Raw genomic sequence first — 22266 nt, forward strand, 5'->3', positions numbered from 1 at the left:
TCGTTAATTTCATTTGCATCTAACGAAAGGAAAGAATCAATTTACCATTTATCATAGTGTAAGTCTAAAACATCTTATAACCTTCTAATAATAAAAAGTCTTATATTTATTATTAGTCATTGATCCCACTTCCATCTAGTGACTCACATGATCAATTGTAAATTAGAGAAGCAATTGGATTAACGACTAAGAATATATCAAGACGTTTTAAATTTGGGGCAGGATATTCTTACACCGGTGTAAGAGTTAGAAGTCTTACACTCAATCTTGACCATTGATCTACTTGTATCCAATGGCTCACATTACTAAAAAATTAGAACCCTTAGATATAAGTAGGATCAATGGATAAGATTGAGAGTGTAACTTACACTGGTGTAAAATGATCCTGACCCTTTAAATTTATATTCCAATGTAAATTGATACTTCCCCAATTTTAAAGAGTAAGCTTAAAATTAAAAAATTCGGAAAACTAAGGACACAAAAGAATATATATATGAAAAAAGTATTTCTCCAGTCACCGGACATAAAGTTATCTCTAGTGAGCTCAAAATGACGTCGTTTTGGGTTATAAGATTAAAAAGTTATAATGATAAAGACTAATATAACCCTGCAATATATTATAATTACAAAAATACTATGATTTCCGCCCCAAAACGACGTCGTTTTGAGCTCACTGAAGATAACTTTATCTCCGGTGACTGGAGAAATCCTTTACCCTATATATATATATATATATATATATATATATATATATATATATATATATATATATATAGGGTTCGCTTTTTCTGCAGTTACTGCAGATAAGTTATCTGCAGTAAGCCCAATACGACGTCGTTTTGGGACGAAAATCATGGTGTTTTTGTAATTTTAATTTATTTCAGGATTATAATAGTCTTTATATTTATAATTTTTTAAGATTTCAATACTAAAACGACGTCGTTTTGAGAATAAATGCAGATAATTTATCTGCAGTAACTGTAGAAATATTTTTCCCATATATATATAAACATAATGAACACTCATTAAAATTAAATTAATAATAGTAACTGATACAAAAATTAATGATTGTTAATTGAATTAATGAATTTTAAGTTTTTAACAGCGTTGGTGTAGAGTTCGATGATATAAAAGTTGAGTGAATACTTTTCCTAAGCATAATCACTAGGTAAATTTGAATCCATTTCGACAATCAAGAAATGTGTTAACTGTTAGTAACACCAATAATCTCAATCTACACCAAATGGACTATGAGAAGGATTTTTATTTTTATTTTTTAATGAAAAGATGAAGTTTGTCATGTTTTTTTCTTAACTATGATGCAAGAAAATACTTTTTAATTTTTTCTTCTTTATTTTCTATGCCAAAGACTACTTCTAAGCTTAAAGATGCTGATCGAAAGTGAAAGATATATGGGAGCGTTTGACCTTTGTTGATTCTCGTTAATGGTTCACAAGTCCAGTCTCCTTTAGTAATGTTCCTTTAGACTCCAAGAAAATGTGGTTTTTGGAAGTATGTTTTCTCTATTAGTACCGTGCAAGACGGACATGTTGATAATTTCATAGTTCTTGATTTTTTTTTACCAAATAACCGAATTGTAAGAAATCCACGAAATAGCATTTCAATGTTTAGACCGTGAAATCATAGAGCTAGGTAGGATGGGGTGACGAGCTTAGATGTTTATTCTCATTCAAAGAAAGTGGTTTTAACTCTATTAGCTTATGGCGGTACGCTGGCAGCGTTTAATAAGTTTTTTTATATTTAAGTTATTATTACTATTGAATTATGCTCATTTATCATGGTTTACAAGTAGAAGAAGAAAAGGTGAATATTATTTTTTTAGAAAAACACATTAATTAGAATAGAGTAAATTATAATATTAAATTAATAAAGTTTTTATTAATGTTATGAATTGTGCATACTTTTAGTCAAGTCTAATTTGTGCCACAGAATTTTATAATTACCCAATGGGTGTAACTCACTAGATAATACACGCTGATTAGGTGGGGAGAGAACTAGAGTTCAATTTTCACCAAAAACATTTATAAAAAGGGATGAAGAGCTTTAACTATGACTAAATTCTGATTCAAGATTAGGTTCAAGTCCAATAATTTTAGATTCTCTCTGACTTGTATTTACAGTTTTGTTGGTCAATAACCCAATATTAGGAAGAATTTGCTCTTCTTGTGAATAGGTTGACAAGGGGTTAGAGATCTTAGACCTTGAAGGAGAAGTACACATAGTGTTTGATCTAGTAAACGCATAAGCGGGTCAGAATCTATAAAAAGGAGAGAGAACATATGCTCAAAGGCAAAAACCATATTCAACCTTAAACCATTTGTTATAGTAAGGTTGCTACTCATAATAATCTCCAATAAGTATAATCTTATCATGGCTTTCCTTGCTATCCTTCTGCCTCATAAACTTGAGCATCAATATCAATTTGGTGACTGGCCTTTGCCACAGTCATCAACAATCTTTGTTGCTTAATTTGAAAAACAACCTCATATTCAACCCAACCAAGTCAAAAAAATTGACTCATTGGAACCAAAGTGGTGATTGTTGTGAAAGGAATGGAGTTACATGCAACAAGGGACGTGTTATAGCTTTTGACTTGAGCCATCAATTTATCTCCTCTTGACTTGAGCCATCAATTTATCTCTCGGTCGATTGAAAATTTAAGCAATCTCTTTGAATTGCAATATCTGCAGTATAATAATCCTAAATGGTAAATCTTAATTAGAGATTTAATTTAAGAATTTAAATATCATAATTAGATTCAGAACGTAATTTTGAGTGTTCTGACTGTAATCATGTGTAGGTCATGAACAGTGTCTTCTGCCGGATACTCTACACTGTGTGTAGCAACCGGTAGAGCATGCAATGAGCAAAATAAAGTTAGAGACCTAATTTGGAAATTTTGATGCCAAGTATGAGTTCAGAATGAAAAATTGTAAAGTCTAGCACTTTTTGTGAAAATCTCATGAATAATATTTTCTGCCGGGTATTTTGTATCGTTGTTTAAGCAACCGGTAGAGTCCAGAACTAAATAATTGATGAAATAAGAATAAGGAAGTCCAATATATGCCAAACAAGTCATAATAGACCCAAGAATGATAAGTTTATAAGTTTTTGTATGCAAACGGTGCACAGTTAGTGATTCACAGTGCATTTTGTCAAAAACGGTGCAGAAACCCTACTGTGAATTATTAATATTGTTCCTTAGGGAATAAAAATTAAAGTAAAATATTATGAGCACTTTTTGTTAAATGTTATTGAGTTTAAAAATTGAAATTTATGATGGATTAGTGTTGTTAATGAAGTTAGGATGTGATATGAACATGTATCATGAATCCCTCACATTTGGTTCAGCCATGGGGTATAAAAATATTCACACCAAGTGTTTGTAAAAGTGTCCAAGAGGAATCTTAAAATTAGAATTAAAACTATGATGAATTAAATGAAAAATGAGTTGCCAAATTCTGAAAATTTTGGATATGTACCTCTGACTTTAGAGGGTGATATCTCCCTAATCCCTTAGTCAAATTAGACTCATGATACCTCATTTTAAAGCTTGAGATGTCATCTATATTTCCCTAAAATTTGAGATGATTATGTGTTGTGGTTTATCCCCAAAGTCAAATTCAGTATTGACTGCTCAAAAATTGCGAAGTGCAAGGGCGATTCCAAAAGTCCAACTTCAAAAATTCATGTATCTCTCATTACTTACCCAATTTAAGATTATGATACCTAGAATTAAAGCCCTAGGTGTCTATTACAACATATTAAAATTTAAGAGAAATCAGACTTGTTAAACTCTCACAGTGACAAAAACCATGAATGAGGTTGGGATCCCTTGCACTGTAAAAAAACAGCTTTGTGAGTTGAATTTCGAAAAATCATAACTTGAGCTATATAGTTCTGATTGAGGTGTATGATACCTTGTTGGAAAGCCTAGGAAGTCTAGAATATCATACTAAAATATTGGAATTTATCAATATATATTTCATTCTCAGCTTCAGTTTGAATGAAAGTAACTTAAGTTGGAAAAATATGAAAATACTATTTTGGGCCTTATGGTTATGGGAACCACTTGGGTATATTAGATACGTGTTGTAAATCTTTGGTTGGGTTAGATAAAAAAACAAAATTGGTTATGACTTGTGTGTATGGCATATAATTGGCATAAGCTTTGTAAGTACATATGAAAGAAAACAAGTGTGTGTCTTGTATAATTACATGGCATTATATCACTTATTAAGTTTGTTTTAAATTCTTTCTCTAGTGCCTAGGGACTGAGAGTATTTGGATTCCTTGGGAGCTATATAAGTAATTTGTGCTACAAGTAAGCAAATTGGTAAAGCTTCAAGAGGTAAGCTCTATGTTTAAGGAGTATATTCCTACTTGTGTGCTCCACCATAGTTAGTGAACTATAGTTGGATTGTATGATTGTATTTAATGCTTTGTATAGATGCATTCATATAGAGCTATATGATAATATGATATGTTTTGTTCTGATGTGATTTCTGTAAATGATCTTTGGCCATTGATTGTACGTGCACTGATGTCTGCTTGGGGTCCTCCCTCGGGACTGATTGTGTACATCTCTGATATGTTCTGGTTTCGCTGGGGTCCTCCCTTAGGAACACATGCGTTGATTTCCGCTTGGGGTCCTCCCTTGGGAATGACTACGTACGCCTCTAATAAGATATGTATATATGTTTTGTTCAGTTATGATATCTGTTATATGATGTTTTGTATACTCTGTATCTGACTTTCATGTAGGAGTGGGCCCAGGGGTATGGAGAATTCTCGATAAACCCGGAGCTTATTGAGATTTGTTATATCACCTCTTTTTGGGGACATCATTTCAGGTTCTCAGATTCCCGGTGAGCCCTCGCTAGGCAGGGACACGACCCGTGGTTAGAGGTGCTACGACAGACCAGATTTTGGAGTAGCTATAGGCTACTGTTATTTTGGAGTATATTCTGGTTATTTTGTATTCCATTCTTTTGGTGGATCATGATGTCTGATCTGTTATCTTGTATATGGCTTGTATATGTTTTGTACATGTTTTTTGCTTTGATGCATGTACATTTGTGTATTCAGGCATGTCTATATTATGATGTAGGATTCAATTATATGTTTACATGTTGGTTATGCATGCTGTTAGACATAGTGGCACGAAGCCACGTTATATATGAGTTCATGGTTGGGTATGCGATTTGTGATGGATATATGATATTCTGTAATCTTAGATTATATAAACTGTTTATCAGGATATCTTGAGAGGGGGGTTCACAAATCCTCATTGTTCGATTTACAGACGTTACTCTGTCCGATTTTTTTCTCCGTCAAATAAAAAATAAACTAGTAGAAGTATGCAATATTATATGTCATGTGGAAAGGATAAAAGAAAAAAAATTAGCTCGTATTTTCATAAGTTAAGTCTTCTGTTGTTTCTGTTTAGTATCATATGTGCGTTAACTGAACCGGCTCGAGACGGGGATGTTACATGCAGAGTTTGAATTTGGCTTATAATGAATACACAGAATACACCATGGATTAAAACCAAAAACCAAAATAAAAGCATCGATTTTTATGAGAAGAATTATAAAAGATACACATAAAATCATATGACCAAACTAATTATATCATAATGAGACTAGATTCATATACAGATGTACATCCAAGGCTTTGATACCAATTGTAGGAATTATTGGATTTATGCGAACCTAGTACATTTGTATGCTTATTGAATCATCATCGTCTCTCAATCTCACACAACATACCTCTTGTAGCATAGATCTGTGATGAACCTCCTTGTGTGTGAACTCCCTTCATGAATTGATCTCCTCTACAACGCAGCATAAACAGATCTCATAGCGCTTCTGGCAAACCTTTCAGACTATCCTCAAGGGGGAATGGGCAGTTTGTGAGCACTCTTTTTTTCAGGTCTAGACTTACCTCAGTAACAACACTAAGGACCTGATGATTAAAGTGTGATATATTTACACACACACACACACACACACACACACACACACACTAAGAAATCCTAACCCTAAGCATTTTAGACTCTAGGCTTCTTGGGCTCTTTTCATACACTAAGCTCAAATGAGCTATAAGTAAAAGATCACAAATCCAACAGTTACATGCTTACAAATCAAAGTCTTTAGATTAAGACATTATCAACGACTCTTATATGAGTTTTCAAACTTTTTGTTTGACACCAGTGTCAAATGATCATATCACACACACACACACACACTCACACACACACACATATATAAAGAGGGTTATATTTATAAAATAAATTATTTACAAACTCTTACAACCAAATCTTAAATGTTAATTTCCGTCAATCTAACGGTTATAATTTAGTGAGTCAAATTTATTAATTAATTATTAATTCGCAATAAATGATAACTGTAAGAACCACCGTTAATTAAGAAATTTAATTAAATAATTATGAGATTAATGAGATAATTCCATAATTGACCCTAATAATTATGAGAAGACTTAAATAATTATAGTAAGTGATTAAGAATGTTGAAAGTCGTTTTTCTGACGAAAAGTGCAGATATCGGTTCTGCTCATGGTATAAGTGCATGAATATTCATAGAATAATATATACGACTGGTAAAACAAGTTTAAAGTCAAAATAATGAGAGCTGGTGCCAAAACTGATACTGGCTATATAAAAGCGCGTACCGGAAAGGTGCTGCGAAAATTAATATAAAAATATGTCAAATCTTAGAAAAATGGCTAGGTTCAGAATCCTAAGTTTGGGATTAAAATGCTAAGCATAACTGTTAGCATTAATACTGTGTGTTTAAAACTTAAGTGGGCTATTTAAGGGGTGGCACATGATCCTAGGTCAGAAACTTGGCATTCCTACGTGTCCCTTGTGCCTCCACTTCTGAGTTTGTGCTCTCCAAAGCTTGCCACCTCCATTTTCTTCAAGAACAAGCCCAAGTGATCACCTTTCCCCACTCTTTCTTCATCTAAACACCAAAGCCTTGTGTAAGTGGGTCTTGTGAAGGTGTGGGAGTGTTTATTTTTCTGAGTTTGGCCTCTGTGAGTGTAGTTTAGGGGCTGAGTTCATGAAACTTGATGTGGGAACCATTTCCTTGAGTGTGGGAGCTTCAAGGTGTGATCTTTGAAGAGAAAGGACCTTGCATGGGTGTCATTTTCATGCACCCTTGGAGTTAGCACCTTGGAGCTGACTTGCGAGCTCCAAGAGCATCATTCTTTGCTGTTTTAAGCTTTGGGTAAGTTGTTGAACCTTTGATCATGAGTTTTAATTGCTTAAAGGTTGAGTCTTGACATGTTAATAAGATAAACAAGTAACAAACGTGATAACTGGCTGAAATGGGTTTAAAAATGCATGCTTGGACGTTTTAATGGATTAAAAACTGAACCTTTGGAGTGATATCTCGCGAAATGCAGAAACTGCATTTTGTCGCGAAATATCCGGATATGGGGTCTTGTGATATCCGCATATGGATATCCGGATATGACCCTGACATATATCCGGATATTCTGGGTTTTCGAGGACAATATCTGTACTGTTCATACAGAACTGAGTTATGGGTTTGTGGACCCTGGATTGGTTAAGTTGAACCTCTGTAATGAATAGCTAAGTCAGAATCTAAGTGATTAAGGGTTTGGGGCTTTGTGAGAAGCCTAAGGTCATGAAACATAAAGGAAAGGCGTTGTCTTTATGTCATATGCTTGTTGTGTTTGATTGTTGGTCCAAACAGATTGTGATTGTGCTGTGTGTGGACTTTGAGCTTGGTTGGACTCTTGGCTTGGATAGCTAGCTTGCAAGGTAAGCTTTCGTGTCCTCGGTTTAGCCATTGTGTGGTTCCACCATACCCCATGGGGGAGTGGTTTATATGCATGCTGTGTTTACATGCTTTGATAATTTGAAATGCTGTTGAGCTGTTAAGTGCAATTGCTTATAATATGTATGTTTTGTTCCACTTAGACGGTGAGCCTGAGTATGTGGCGTCATACAATATGGTGATCCTGTGGGTGGGTGCAAGTGGCGTCTTGCACTAATGTAGGTAATAGACGTATATAAATCCTGCATTTCTTTGGCAAGTAGAATAGTATTGACACACATGACATGATTATCTGCTATATTGCACTGATTTTGGAACTGATATGATATATTGTTTTTAGAATTTATATTGCACATGTAAGTGAGCTTGGGGTGAAAAATACCTTGAGGACCCCTTGCCTTACTGAGATTTCTGTTTAGAGATCTCACCCTACGCTTGGGGCGCTTATTTTGGGTTCAGGTAACCTAGGGGTTGAGACCTCTAGCGGCAGGAGGCCGGAGCTTAGTTGATTGATATATGTTGTATGCTGACATGACTGGATATTGGATGCTATTTATTTATGTTTGTTGTTGAGACGCTATTAGGCTCTGTTGCCTTATTTGGTGAGCATGAGGTTTATCCATATCACATTGATTTGACTGTGTTGTTTAGATTCTAGTGTTTAATGTATCAGGATATTGTCCGGACTACGTGTTGTAGATCCGTGACTTAGATACTCACTTTTATATCATGAGGTTATTCAATGTAGATAGCTGTTTATTTGCAATTACATACAGGCGATGTTTTGAAAAAGAACTAAGTACGTAACTTGGTAAAGATTAATGACGTCATAATTGAAAAGAAAAAGTTATTCCTCAATTTTAATTAAGCGTAGATTAATACAATGACATGTTAACAAACTGGGTGTACACGAGGTGTTACAATAACCGTCAGATTGACGGAAATCAACAGTTAATATTTGATTATAAGAGTTTGTAAACAATTTAGTTTGTAAATATAACCATCATATCTCTCTCTCTCTCTCTCTCTCTCTATATATATATATATATATATATATATATATATATATATATATATATATATATATATACATCGCAATTCCCAACCACATAGTTGACACATTAAAATAAAATTAATAGTAGTAACTGATACAAAAATTAGTAATTGTCAATGGAATTAATAAATTTTAACAATATTGGTGTAGAGTTAGATGATATAAAAGTTGAGGGATTACTTTTCGTGAGCATTATCACTAGGTAGATTTGAATCCGTTTCAAAAATCAAGAAATGTGTTAATAACACCAATAATCTCAATCAACACCAAATAGACTATGAGTAGGATTTCTTTATGAAAAGATGAAGTTTGTCATGTTTCTTGCTTAACTATGATGCAAGAAAATACTTTTTATTTTCTTCTTCTTTCTTTTCTATGTCAAAGACTAATTCTAAGCTTAAAGATGATGAAAGTGAAAGATACATGGGAGCGTTTGTCCACCCAGCTTTGTTGATTCTCGTGAATGGTTCACAATCCAGTCTCCTTTTGACTCCAATAATATGTGGCGTTTTGGGAATAAGTTTTCTCTATCACCGTGCAAGACGGACATGTTAAAAATTTCATACTTGTTGAATTTTCTGGCCGAATAACCGAATTGTAAGAAATCCACGAAATAGCATTTCAATATTTGAACCGTGAAATCATAGAGCGAGGTAGGGTGGGGTGACGCGTAGGGGTGGTAACGAACCGAGCCGAGCCGAGCTTTGGTCTTAAAAGGCTAAGACTGTATTTAAATGTGTGAGACTGACCAAGCCTGTTACCTGTTATTATGAATATAATTTCAGCCTGTGGCCTGTCTGATTTACAAAAAATAAAAGTCTGGTTTAGCTTGTTAGCCTGTTTAAAAAAAATTAAGACAACAAAAATTTATCCAAACAAAACATACAATCAACAACACTAGTAATTCCATAAATATTCATAAATTTAATGTATATCCAAACAGCATAATATATAACAAAATCATTCAAAAAGTCTGTTTAATTAATAAAATGGGATAAAATGGATTGAGGAGAGAGAAATGGCTATCACAAGTAGTATAAAAAATAAATAAAAATAAAAATAAAAATTAATATATTAGGTCAGCCTGAGAGGCTCTTAGGCCGAGCTTTTGAATTAGACCTGGGGCCTTTTTATTAAACGAGCTTTTATACAGATCCAAGCCTGGTTCCAACAATCAATTTTAGACATATAAGCTCAAGCCTTCATGAGCTGAGCCAAAGGCTCCTGTAAGGCCCCTAGCTCGTTTAGCACCCCTAATGATGTGCTTGGATGGTTATTCTCATTCAAAGAAAGTGCTTTAGGGCATGTTTGGTGCATAGTATAGGATAAGACCTGATAGTATAAGACCTGCTAGTATAAGACCTGATTGAATTTTAATACTATCCAGCGTTTGGCACGATATTGTATAAAATAATATATTGTATAAGATAATATTATCTAGTATTTGGTAATGCACTGTATAATACTATATATGATAAAAATAAATATTTTTAATAAAAATATCATTTAATAAAGAATTTATATAATTCTTCAAAAAATGTCATATGATATTAATTTTTATAAAAATTTATTGATCAGTGTGTCCAAAATATAAATTAATTTTTATAAAAATAAAAATATTGAATATTTTAAAAATTAATATATTGAAAAATAAATTTTTATTTTAATAGATTAATATTAAAATAATATATTAATTTTTGAGAATTACATTGGTCAACGATGTTAATACATCAATATCTTATCAGGCCTTATCCCTCATCCTTAGGCCGGATTAAGTTATACATCGTTTTGATGTATTAAGAGATTATGTTGTATAAGCTTATACTATACGATGGTCACACCAAACAACTGAAAATGTCATAACATATAGTATAAGCTTATACTATCATGCCTTATACGTCACACCAAACAAGGCCTTAATATTAACTAATGGTACGCTGGTAGTGTTTAATAGGAATTTTTTTACATTTATATGTTATTATTACTATTGAATTATACCGAATTATCATGTTATACAAGAAGAAGACGAAAAGGTTAATATTTTTATTTTAAAAAAAATACATATTAATTTGAACAGAGTAAATTATAATAGGGTTTGTGACATGTAATGTTACAGGAAAAAAATTTCGTCCTGCAAAATGATTCCTATATTTTCTATTATAATATCAAGTTAATTCAAATTTTATTAAAGGATAGGTTATTCTGTCTACTCTTATTTTAGCTACCGCTCTCAATACCGTTAGATTACAATCTCATCCAACGGTGAAGATTTGTAGAATAAAATAAACCATTTTCTCATTTGTTTCTCTCTCATACTCTTTCTCTCTCCTCCCTTTTTTCTCCTTCCATTTGTATAATTTATAACCTGAATATATATTTGAATCTAAATTCATATCATGATTAATGCAATGATAGTATAATTTTCAAAAAAATTTGAATCTGATATAATTGAACACGACAGAAACCACAAGATTACAAAAAAACAGAAAATGACCAATAACCTTTCATTTGAATTTATTCACAATTACCGTAAAGTTTTTACTTTGCTGTTGAAATTTGAAACGAATCTACTTATCTTGTTTTTTCACGTTGAAGTAGGGAAATGATCTCTTTTCTCTCTATGTTATGACTTGTGCATACTTTTAGTCACGCCTAATTTGTACCACCCAAAAGTTCATAGTTGAAATACAGGTCCAATTTTAGACTTTCAAGTAAGGTTGGATCTAGTAAACTCATAAGTGGGTCAGAATCTATAAAAGGGAGAGATAGCATATGCTCAAAGGCAAAAACCATCTTCAACCTTAAACCATTTGTTGTAGTAAGGTTGCTTCTCATAATCATTTCCAATGAGAATAATCTTATCATGGCTTTCCTTGCTATCCTTCTGCCTCATAAACTTGAGCATCAATATCAATTTGGTGACTGGCCTTTGCCACAGTCATCAACAATCTTTGTTGCTTAATTTGAAGAACAACCTCATATTCAACCCAACCAAGTCCAAAAAATTGACTCATTGGAACCAAAGTGGTGATTGCTGTGATTGGAATGGAGTTACATGCACCAAGGGACGTGTTATAGCTCTTGACTTGAGCCATGAATTTATCTCTGGGTCGGTTGAAAATTTAAGCAGTCTCTTTGAATTGCAATATCTGCAGAGTTTGAATTTGGCTTATAATGAATTCCATTCTGGGATTCATTCTGAGTTTCAAAAGCTGAAGAACTTGAGGTATTTGAATTTGTCAAATGCTGGCTTTGAGGGGCAAATTCCAATTGAGATCTCTTACCTCAAAAAGTTGGCCACTATTGATTTATCTACCTCACAACATGCTTTAAGACTTGAGAAGCCAACTATTGCAATGCTTGTGCAGAACTTCACAGAAATCAAGGAGCTATATCTGGATGGCATAGCAATATCAGCCAAAGGAAAGGAGTGGAGCCATGCTTTATCCTCACTAATAAATATACAAGTTCTGAGCATGTCATCATGTAATCTCTCTGGTCCTTTTGATTCTTCAATAGCAAAGCTTCAGTCTCTCTCAATACTTAGACTGAGCCATAACTTCATACCAAGTCCAGTGCCTCAGTACTTTGGGAAATTGTCTAACTTAACAACCTTGGAACTCAGTGGCTGTGGATTGAGTGGAGTGTTTCCAACAAATATCTTCCAAATACCATCACTGCAGGTGCTTGATGTGTCTTATAATCTGGGTCTTCATGGTTCTCTCCCAAACTTCCCTCATCAAAGTTCTCTGCACAACTTGAACCTTAGCCATACAAATTTTTCAGGACCTCTGCCAGATTCTATCCACAATTTGAGGAAATTGTCAACACTAGATTTATCAAACTGCCAGTTCAATGGGACACTTCCTAATTCAGTGTCAGGTCTCACCCAACTTGTTCATCTAGATTTGTCATTCAATAACTTTTCTGGTTCTCTTCCATCTTTTAATAGGTCCAAGGCCCTCACAGTTTTATCCCTCAATCATAATGGCTTCAGTGGTACAGTTCCAACTACCCATTTTGAGGGCCTTATAAATCTCATGAGCATTGATTTAGGAGATAACTCCCTTGAAGGAAGAGTCCCCTCATCTCTGTTTAGACTTCAATCTCTTGAACAACTCATGCTTTATTACAACAAATTTGATGGCATATTGGAAGAATTTCCAAATGCTCCTTCTTCATTATTAGAGATGGTTGATTTAAGTGGCAACAATTTTGAAGGGCCTATTACTATGTCCATCTCCAAACTCAGAAGGCTCCGTTTGCTTCAACTTTCCAAAAACAAGTTCAATGGCACTATACAACTTGATATGTTTGGAAGGCTGCAAAATTTGACCACACTGGATCTTTCCCATAACAACTTGTTAGTTGATGCAAATATTAGGGATGGCCATAATGCATTATCCTTTCCCAATTTGAAAACTCTTTGGTTGGGTTCATGCAATTTGAGATCATTCCCTAACTTTCTGATAAATAAATCAGCATTACTCTACCTAGACTTATCCAGCAACCAGATTGAAGGAACAATTCCAAACTGGATTTGGAGATTCAATGACTTAGTTGTCCTAAATCTGTCCTACAACTCTCTAACAAATTTTGAAGGGCCTTTCCACAATCTGAGTTCAAATTTGCTCAAACTTGACCTTCATTCTAACAATCTACATGGGCCTGCTCCTACCTTTTTAAAAAATGCCATTTATTTGGACTACTCAAGCAATAGATTCAGCTCTATTAACTCAGCAGATATTGGTAGTCACATTCCTTTCCTATATTTTCTCTCCCTTTCAAACAACAGTTTTCATGGCAGAATTCTTGAATCCTTCTGCAACATTTCAGCTCTTCGAGCGCTTGATCTCTCCCATAATAGCTTCAATGGCATGATTCCTATGTGTTTGACAAGAAGGAGTAGTACTCTCAGGCTACTAAATCTTGGTGGAAACAAACTCAGTGGCCATATTTCAGATACATTCTCAACCTCATGTGCTCTAAGGTTTTTGGATCTCAGTGCAAATCTTTTGAGGGCAACAATCCCGAAATCTTTGGCTAATTGCCAAAACTTGCAAGTTCTAAACCTCGGAAACAATCAATTAATTGATAGTTTTCCTTGCTTCTTGAAGAATATTTCCACCCTCAGAGTCATGATCTTAAGGTCAAACCAATTGCATGGGGATATTGGATGTCCCTATAACATTGGCAAATGGGAGAAGCTTCAAATTGTTGATTTAGCCTCCAACAATTTCACTGGTACATTACCAGTAGCACTCTTACAAAGCTTGCCAGCATTGATGCTGGCAGAAGATGAAGGTGGGAGGTTTGGCCATTTATATTTTGATCTCTATGATAACTTTAATCCTGTGAACTTTCTGACTGCAATAGTAGACCTCAATAATGACCTTAAAATTAAGTTAGCCAAAACTATAGCAGCAGAACCACCTTTTTTGATAGATCACATAATCTCCCATATCTTTGAAGAGGGTGTTGGTATTCGAAGTTATGAGGATTCAGTCACAATTGTCAATAAAGGTAGACAATTGAATTTGGTGAAAATCCTCATTGCCTTCACTTCCTTGGACTTCTCGTCCAACCACTTTGAAGGGTCAATACCAGAAGAGCTTATGAATCTCACAGCACTGCATGCTTTTAACTTGTCACAAAATGCTTTCTCAGGTACCATTCCTTCTTCTTTAGGAAATCTAAAACTTCTTGAGTCCTTAGACTTGTCAAACAACTCTTTAAGTGGAGAGATTCCTACAGAGCTTGCAAGCTTGTCATTTCTTTCAGTCATGAACCTCTCATATAATCATCTGGTGGGGAAAATACCCTCAGGTTCACAAATTCAGACATTTGAAGCAGATTCATTTACAGGCAATGAAGGGTTATATGGACCTCCACTGACTCAAAATTGGAGTAGTGAAGGTTGGAAAGGGTTGTCACCACCTGCATCTGAAACACCTTATTCTCATACTGAGAGTTCAATTGATTGGAATTTCTTAAGTGCAGAGTTGGGATTTACTTTTGGCTTTGGAATTTTTATTCTCCCCCTTATTTTCTGGAGGAGATGGAGGATGTGGTATTCCAAGCATGTGGATGAAATGCTTTGCAGGATTATCCCTCAGCTTGATTTTGTATATGAACAACATGGAAGACAGAGGTATAGAACTATAAGGTGGAAACCTTATTGATTGTAATTTGCATTTTCTTTTTCTATTTTGGATTTTGTATTTTCTTGTTCTTCTTTTGTTTAGTGTGGAAATAAAGGCTTCCTCCATTAAACCTGTTGGCCATAGTGATGGGAACTGGGAAGTAACATGTAGTATTTTTCTAAACTTTTATGCTAGTTTTAGTTCACATGGTGTGTTAAATAAGTTTGTACTTAATTAGGATTTCCCGTTTTCCAAGAACTAGTGTCTCAAGGCAATGAATATCTATGTAGTATAATTTCCTCTATTCCACATAGAACTATTTAGAAAAACTTGTATATTGTTATCCCATTCTAATACAATATTTAAAATTCATATTCTAGTGGATCACAGCTTTATGAACTACACAAACTGTGCCTTTTCACAGCTGGAAATCACAGAACATACATACAGAAGCAGATAGATAAAACGACAAAAACACAACAATGATCTCTAAAGCTTTACCAGTTTATAATTTGTAATTTGTTGCTGCCTGCAATTTCATTGAGTTGCATGCAACAAATATCCACATAATGAGAACTAGTTTCTCAGTGAATAACAGGAAATTAAAAGTAGAAATAATTGAATTCATAAAGAGCCTGGGATACTTCATGTAGCATCATATCTGTTCGAAGAATAACTTTTAATGTGTATCAGTCTCTAGCATCCCAGAGATATCTATTACAGGCCAGCCATTATGACCAGTACCTTTATAGCTTGTAGTTTATGAAAGCTAACCTATTACAATGCAGTCTCATAATATTTTTGTTTATTTAACACTTCATATCATCATGCATCATCGTGAGAAAAATTCGTTGAAGAAAAACATGTCAAAAATAAAAACATATAGATAAATAAATATGAAGGTCTATTGTATATGGACTTATTTATTTTATTTGTTTTAACCATTTTCTTCCATTCTTCATTACTATTCCAGTAATCCTTCAAATAGTCATGTATCTCTTGAGGCAACCAATTGGTATGCAAGAGCTCAAAGTCCAATATTATCTCATTTGCTACAGAGTACAAACCTAGAACTCAAAGTCCAAAATCATGTAATCCATTGTCAGTGTTCATCAGTTCGTCAACTAAGATATACCCTCCACAACTCTGAAGCTAGCTTGGAGATCTACCATATATTATTAATCAAAGTTCCTTACAATCGATAAACGATTATCTAATTTGATGTTATTCCTCTAAAAATCCAAAGTTGAACACCGAATGTTGTAAATAATAATTATTTAGTTATTATTTAGTCATTTATTTGTTGTATTGAGCCAAGCCCATTAGGTCAAAATTAGATCAAGTATTCTCTATAAATAGAGAACCCTTTGTACAGATTATTCACAATTCAATAATATTTCAAATACCTTTTTCTTTCAAATTGGTATCAGAGCTCTCGACCTTGAGGGCTCTGCTTCCGCAATTACTGCTTCTCCCTTCCTCCTCTCGCCGCCTATCAGCTGCCACAGGAAATTTTTTTCCGGGGACCTTTTTTGGACCGAGAGGACCTGTTTTCAAACCTTTTTTCTCTGATCTATCAGTTTGTGGACCTTTTACAATCAATTGACGGCCGGATCTCTTAAGAACGACTCAAACCCACTACTGTTCATCACTGGAACAGTACTTTCTGGTGACCGTTTGGACTCCGCTCAGCCACAGAAGGGACCGCCACCTCCGGACGACCTCACGGTGAAAATCCCAACTCCGGCGGCCGCCGCACGCGCTCCCACGCGCTGCCACACTCCCGGCGAGTGAGGCCCACTCGCAGACACCTCCACCGGCACGTGGAGGCGCGTGACTGCTTCTTTCCAGCTCCGGTCAACAGCGTTCTGATCGTCTCTTCATCCTCTTTCTGGATCTGTGATTTTTTTCTCAGATCGGACGTCGTTTGGTATTTTTTCCGTATTTTTTGGATACTTGGTGCTATTCTTTGACAAGTTTTGTGCAGTATGGCCTCTTCTCAAAGGAGTTCCTTTACCAAGTTTTATGATGGTGCATCTTCTAGAAGAGATGATCGATGGTGTTCTTATTGTAAAAGAACAGGATATATCAAAGATCTATGCTTTCGCCTCCATGGAAAGCAAACTGTCTTAGAAAAGATGGCAAGGTTGTGTGGTCAAGCGCATTTTACTTCCTCTGAAATAACTCCTGCACCTAATAAGACCTAACCTGCATTTCGTCCAGATGAGTTGAAACGGCTCCGAACCATTCTTGATTCTATGAGTAAGCCATCTGATACTAGTGCTTTGACTGACTGGTATGAGCTCCAAAACTTATTCTTTCATTTCTTCATGTAATGATTTTAAACATTCTTGGGTTGTTGATTCTGGTGCTACTGATCATATGGCTTGTTGTGCTGACTCCTTTACTTCTTATCATCCTACCATTGGAACTCATACAATAGCCGTAGCTGATGGCTCTCATACATCAGTTGCGGGTTCTGGTGACATAAACTTACAGCAGTTCTTACATCTTAAGGATGTTCTTCATGTTCCTAAACTCTCCACGAATCTTCTTTCTATTCATAAAATTACAAAAGATTTGAATTGTACTGTAACCTTCTATCCTACCCATTGTCTTTTTCAGGATCTCGCCACGGGGAAGACGATTGGTAGTGCTAAAGAGCAAGGTGGGCTGTACTATCTGGTGTCACAATCTCCTGCAAATAAAGTAACAGATCACATCTTGATGTCTCATGGTCAATCAACTGCTGATTCTTTGATTTGGCTTCATCATAAGCGCTTAGGTCATCCTCCATTTAGTTTACTCAAATCTTTATTTCCGTCATTGTTTTTGTCTAAGTCTGTTGAGTCTTTTCATTGTGATGTTTGTGAATTTGCTAAGCATCATCGTGTGTCTTTTCCTTCTAGTATTACTAAGAGTGTTGAACCTTTTGATCTTATTCATTCTGATGTTTGGGGTCCCTCTAAAGTCTCTCATGCTTCTGGAAATAGATGGTTTGTTTCTTTTATTGATGATTGCACTCGTGTAACTTGGGTGTACTTAATGCGTGAAAAGTCTGAGGTACCACAACTGTTCTTTCAATTTTATAAAATGATTGAGACCCAGTTTGGTAAAAAAATCAAGAGACTAAGAACAGATAATGATACTGAATATGTTAATCACAGTTTTTCCCAATTTATAAGAAATAACGGTATAATTCATGAACTTACTTGTGTTGACACCCCCCAACAGAATGGGGTTGCTGAAAGAAAAAATCGTCACCTTCTTGAAGTGGCTCGTGCATTAATGTTTCAGACACATGTACTCAAATACTATTGGGGAGATGCTATTCTTACTGCAGCATTCTTGATCAACCGTTTACCCACTCGGGTACTTGACCATGTAAGTTCTATCCACTCTATGACTTCTTTTTTCCCTTCTATTCCAACTATGATGAGTCTTCCTCCACGAGTGTTTGGGTGTGTTGCTTTTGTTCATGTTCATAAACATCATCGAAGTAAGTTGGATCCTAGGGCTATTAAATGTGTTTTTCTTGGTTATGTTCCTAATAAGAAGAGCTACAAGTGCTATCACCCTAGTAGTAGGAAATTTTTTGTTTCTATGGATGTTACATTTCAGGAATTTGAGTACTTTTTCCAAGGTCCTCATCTTCAGGGGGAGAATCCTTCACCAGAAATCTTGCCTTCACCAGAAATCTCATCACCTGCCTTCTTTGAGTTTGAATCTTCAGTGTCTACTCTTTTACCTATGTCAGTGTATCCTCCTCTTGGTCCTGTTCCTCCTGCGTCTGATTCTCTTGTGAGTAATCCTCCTGTGACTGATTCTCCTGTGATTGATACATCAAGTACACCAGAGATACAGAAGGTTATGACACCTGAAAGAAGGAAACAACCCACATTGTCTCAACAGCAACCTCAATTGTCTGAACCACTGGTAAGTCCTGAATATCATATTTCTGATCATGATGTTAATACCTCTGATGACTTACCCATTACTACTGATTCTGATGATTTACCCATTGCTCTTAGAAAAGGAAAAAGAGCTTGTCCCAAGAAATCTTGTCCCTCCTGTCCCTCTTGTACTCAATACCCTATCTCCCATTTTGTTTCCTCTGCTAATCTTTCTGTGCAGCACAAAAGCTTTGTTTCAGCACTAAACTCTATTGCAATCCCAAAATCAGTACATGAAGCCTTGAAAGATAGGAATTGGGCTCAATCCATGCAAGAGGAGATGAATGCTTTGGAGAAAAATAATAGGAGGTTATTGATAGACCCAACGGAAAGAAAGCAGTAGGGTGCAGATGGGTTTATACCCTGAAATATAATTCTGATGGCACTCTTGAGAGATACAAGGCTCGATTAGTGGCCAAAGGTTACACTCAAACCTATGGCATTGATTATGAAAAAACCTTTGCTCCAGTTGCAAAGATGAATACAGTAAGAATCTTGTTATCCCTTGCTGCCCATTACAATTGGGATATAAATCAATTTGATGTGAAAAATGTTTTCCTCAATGGTGAGTTAGAAGAAGTCTACATGGAAATCCCGCCTGGTTTTGATTCTGTGAAGGGGGAAAATAAAGTTTGTAGATTAAAAAAGGCCTTGTATGGATTGAAGCAGTCACCCCGTGCTTGGTTTGGAAGGTTTACTAAGGTTATGATGACCTTAGGATACAGGCAGAGTCAAGGAGATCACACTCTTTTCTTCAAGCACTCCCAAAATGGGAAGCTTACTGTGCTCCTTGTATATGTTGATGATATTATTATCACAGGTGATGATTTTGTGGAGAGACAGATTCTGCAAACACGGCTTGCCTCTGAGTTTGAAATCAAAGACCTTAGGAAACTGAGATATTTCCTAGGGATAAAAGTAGCTCATTCAAGCAAAGAAATTTTTATCAGCCAGAGGAAAATGTTTTGGATCTTCTCAAAGAAGCAGGAAAGCTCGAGTGTAAACCCTCTAATACTCCTATTGAGCAGAATCACAAGATGGGCTATGAAGAAGAGAGTCCTCCAGTTGATAAAGGACAATACCAACGGCTAGTTGGGAAATTGATATATCTGGCCCATACTAGACCAGACCTAGCTTATGTTGTTAGTGTTGTCAGTCAATTTATGCACGATCCAAAGGAAAAACACATGCAGGCAGTAGAGAGAATTCTTCAGTATCATAAAGGTACTCCTGGTAAAGGATTGTTATTCCGACGTGATGGAAATCTATCTTTAGAAGTCTACACAGATGCTGATTATGCTGGATCCGTGACTGACCGTCGTTCTACCACTGGTTATTGCATGTTTCTTTGCGGTAACTTGGTGACATGGAGAAGTAAGAAACAAGATGTGGTTGCCAGATCAAGTGCAGAAGCTGAATTTCGAGCTATGGCTCAAGGCATTTGTGAGTTACTGTGGCTGAAAATTGTACTTGATGATTTCAAAATAAAATGTGAGGGACCTATGAAGCTGTTATGTGATAATAAGCCCGATATTTGTATAGCTCATAATCCAGTTCAACATGATCGGACTAAACATATTGAGGTCGACCGTCATTTCATCAAAGAGAAACTTGATAGCGGGTTGATTATCACTCCATACATTCCCACTGGGCGTCAATTAGCTGATCTATTAACAAAGGGGCTTCCTTCAGACAGATTTCAAGAACTTACTAGCAAGCTGGGAATGATAAATATCTATTCCTCAGCTTGAGGGGAGTGTTGTAAATAATAATTATTTAGTTATTATTTAGTTATTATTTAGTCATTTATTTGTTGCATTGGGCCAAGCCCATTAGGTCAAAATTAGGTCAAGTATTCTCTATAAATAGAGAACCCTTTGTATAGATTATTCACAATTCAATAATATTTCAAATACTTTTTTCTTTCAAGTCCGAAATTCATAACACTACTTAAAAGAATGTGTATTTCTTCTTTATATACTTACCACAAAATATAAATAACTAATTGATAAGTTTTTTTTGTCAATCATTAATTTTTTATCTCTTGATTTTAATATTATTTTAATGGATCATATGCACGAAAAATGTCTTTGTAATAATATCCGTGTATTAAAACATATCAAGAGGGATAAATATTTAATCACCTGTTTAAATATTTATTCACCTATTTATAATAAATTCTCGGTTTTTTTAGCAATACATAATTATTATTAACCGGAGATTCGATTCGTAATTATAGAAATTCAACATTAATCGAATAAATTCTAAAAAAATGATAATACTTACTTTTCAATATGTTTTGAAAATAAACACAAATATATGTATATATTTAGGTTCACTTTTTTTACCGTAGAAACATTAAAGTCATATATTAATAATAAAATTTATATATAATATATTTATAAATATAGTAAACTTCATTTTATCAAATACTTATTTATAAAAGTAAATATTTTGCAAGGACACGCAGTTAACTGCGCAATCAATACTGATAATACAACATATTCATATAATAAAAATAGGATGAGAATATGTACCCAAAAAAAAAAGGAAAAAATAAATAGGATGAGAATTACCCAAAAAAAAAAAAAATACGATGAGAAGAGGTCCAGTTATATAGTTGAGGATAGTACCCTTTATGACCCTGCAATGGACGGGGAAAGATTACCATGTGATTAATATGTGATTATTTATTTATTATTTAAAAAAAAAAGCCAGAATAACCTGGTGCCCCTATAGAAGCTTTTCATAAAAAGCTGCTTTTTCTTTCTTTCTTTAATAAAAAAACTACCATTTTTAAGAGTTTTTAATTAAAAAAAAGTATTTGGCTTCTCTTTTTAAGGAGAAGAGGAGATAAAATAAAACTAAACCAAATTTGTGAGAACAATTGACCAGCCAATGAACAATTTGGTTGTCAACCTATTCAAATTTTTTATAAAATACTTTTAATAAAAAAATTCACAATCAATTTTTATTATACAAGTCAAGCCTTAATTATTAATTATAATCATATTTTTCTATTTTTATTTTATAGAATAATAGTAATTATAATGTAAATGGACAATTACCCATAACCAAAAAATTCGAATTTCTATGCTCTGATTCATTAACTGATATTGTAGCTAGCAGTGCAAGGAGTGCTTTTATACATGTACCATTAGGCACTAGCCAATCAAGCTTTCGATTGTTGCTTCACAAGTCCAAATATCTTTTTCGATTTGTTTTTCCCTCTGTTACACCATAAATAATTCAAATGTATTTACAAC

At 34.6% G+C, this 22266-nt stretch overlaps 1 protein-coding gene across 1 annotated transcript; it reads left to right on the plus strand.

The window, feature by feature from the left end:
* Nucleotides 1–11750: 11750 nt before the first annotated feature.
* On the plus strand, nt 11751–15314 carry LOC133311253 (receptor-like protein 7). The gene has a single exon (XM_061512270.1). The coding sequence runs from the start codon at nt 11751–11753 to the stop codon at nt 15084–15086; it is 3336 nt and encodes a 1111-aa protein (XP_061368254.1). The 3' UTR covers nt 15087–15314.
* Nucleotides 15315–22266: the final 6952 nt, after the last annotated feature.

Source organism: Gastrolobium bilobum, unplaced genomic scaffold (assembly GCF_033153095.1).
Source record: "Gastrolobium bilobum isolate Gb01-03AN ecotype WA unplaced genomic scaffold, APGP_CSIRO_Gbil_v1 utg9958, whole genome shotgun sequence".
NCBI lineage: Eukaryota > Viridiplantae > Streptophyta > Magnoliopsida > Fabales > Fabaceae > Gastrolobium > Gastrolobium bilobum.

Excerpts from the sequence above, each read along its gene's own strand:
- LOC133311253 (XM_061512270.1), top strand. The coding sequence starts at position 11,751 with ATGAGAATAATCTTATCATGGCTTTCCTTGCTATCCTTCTGCCTCATA.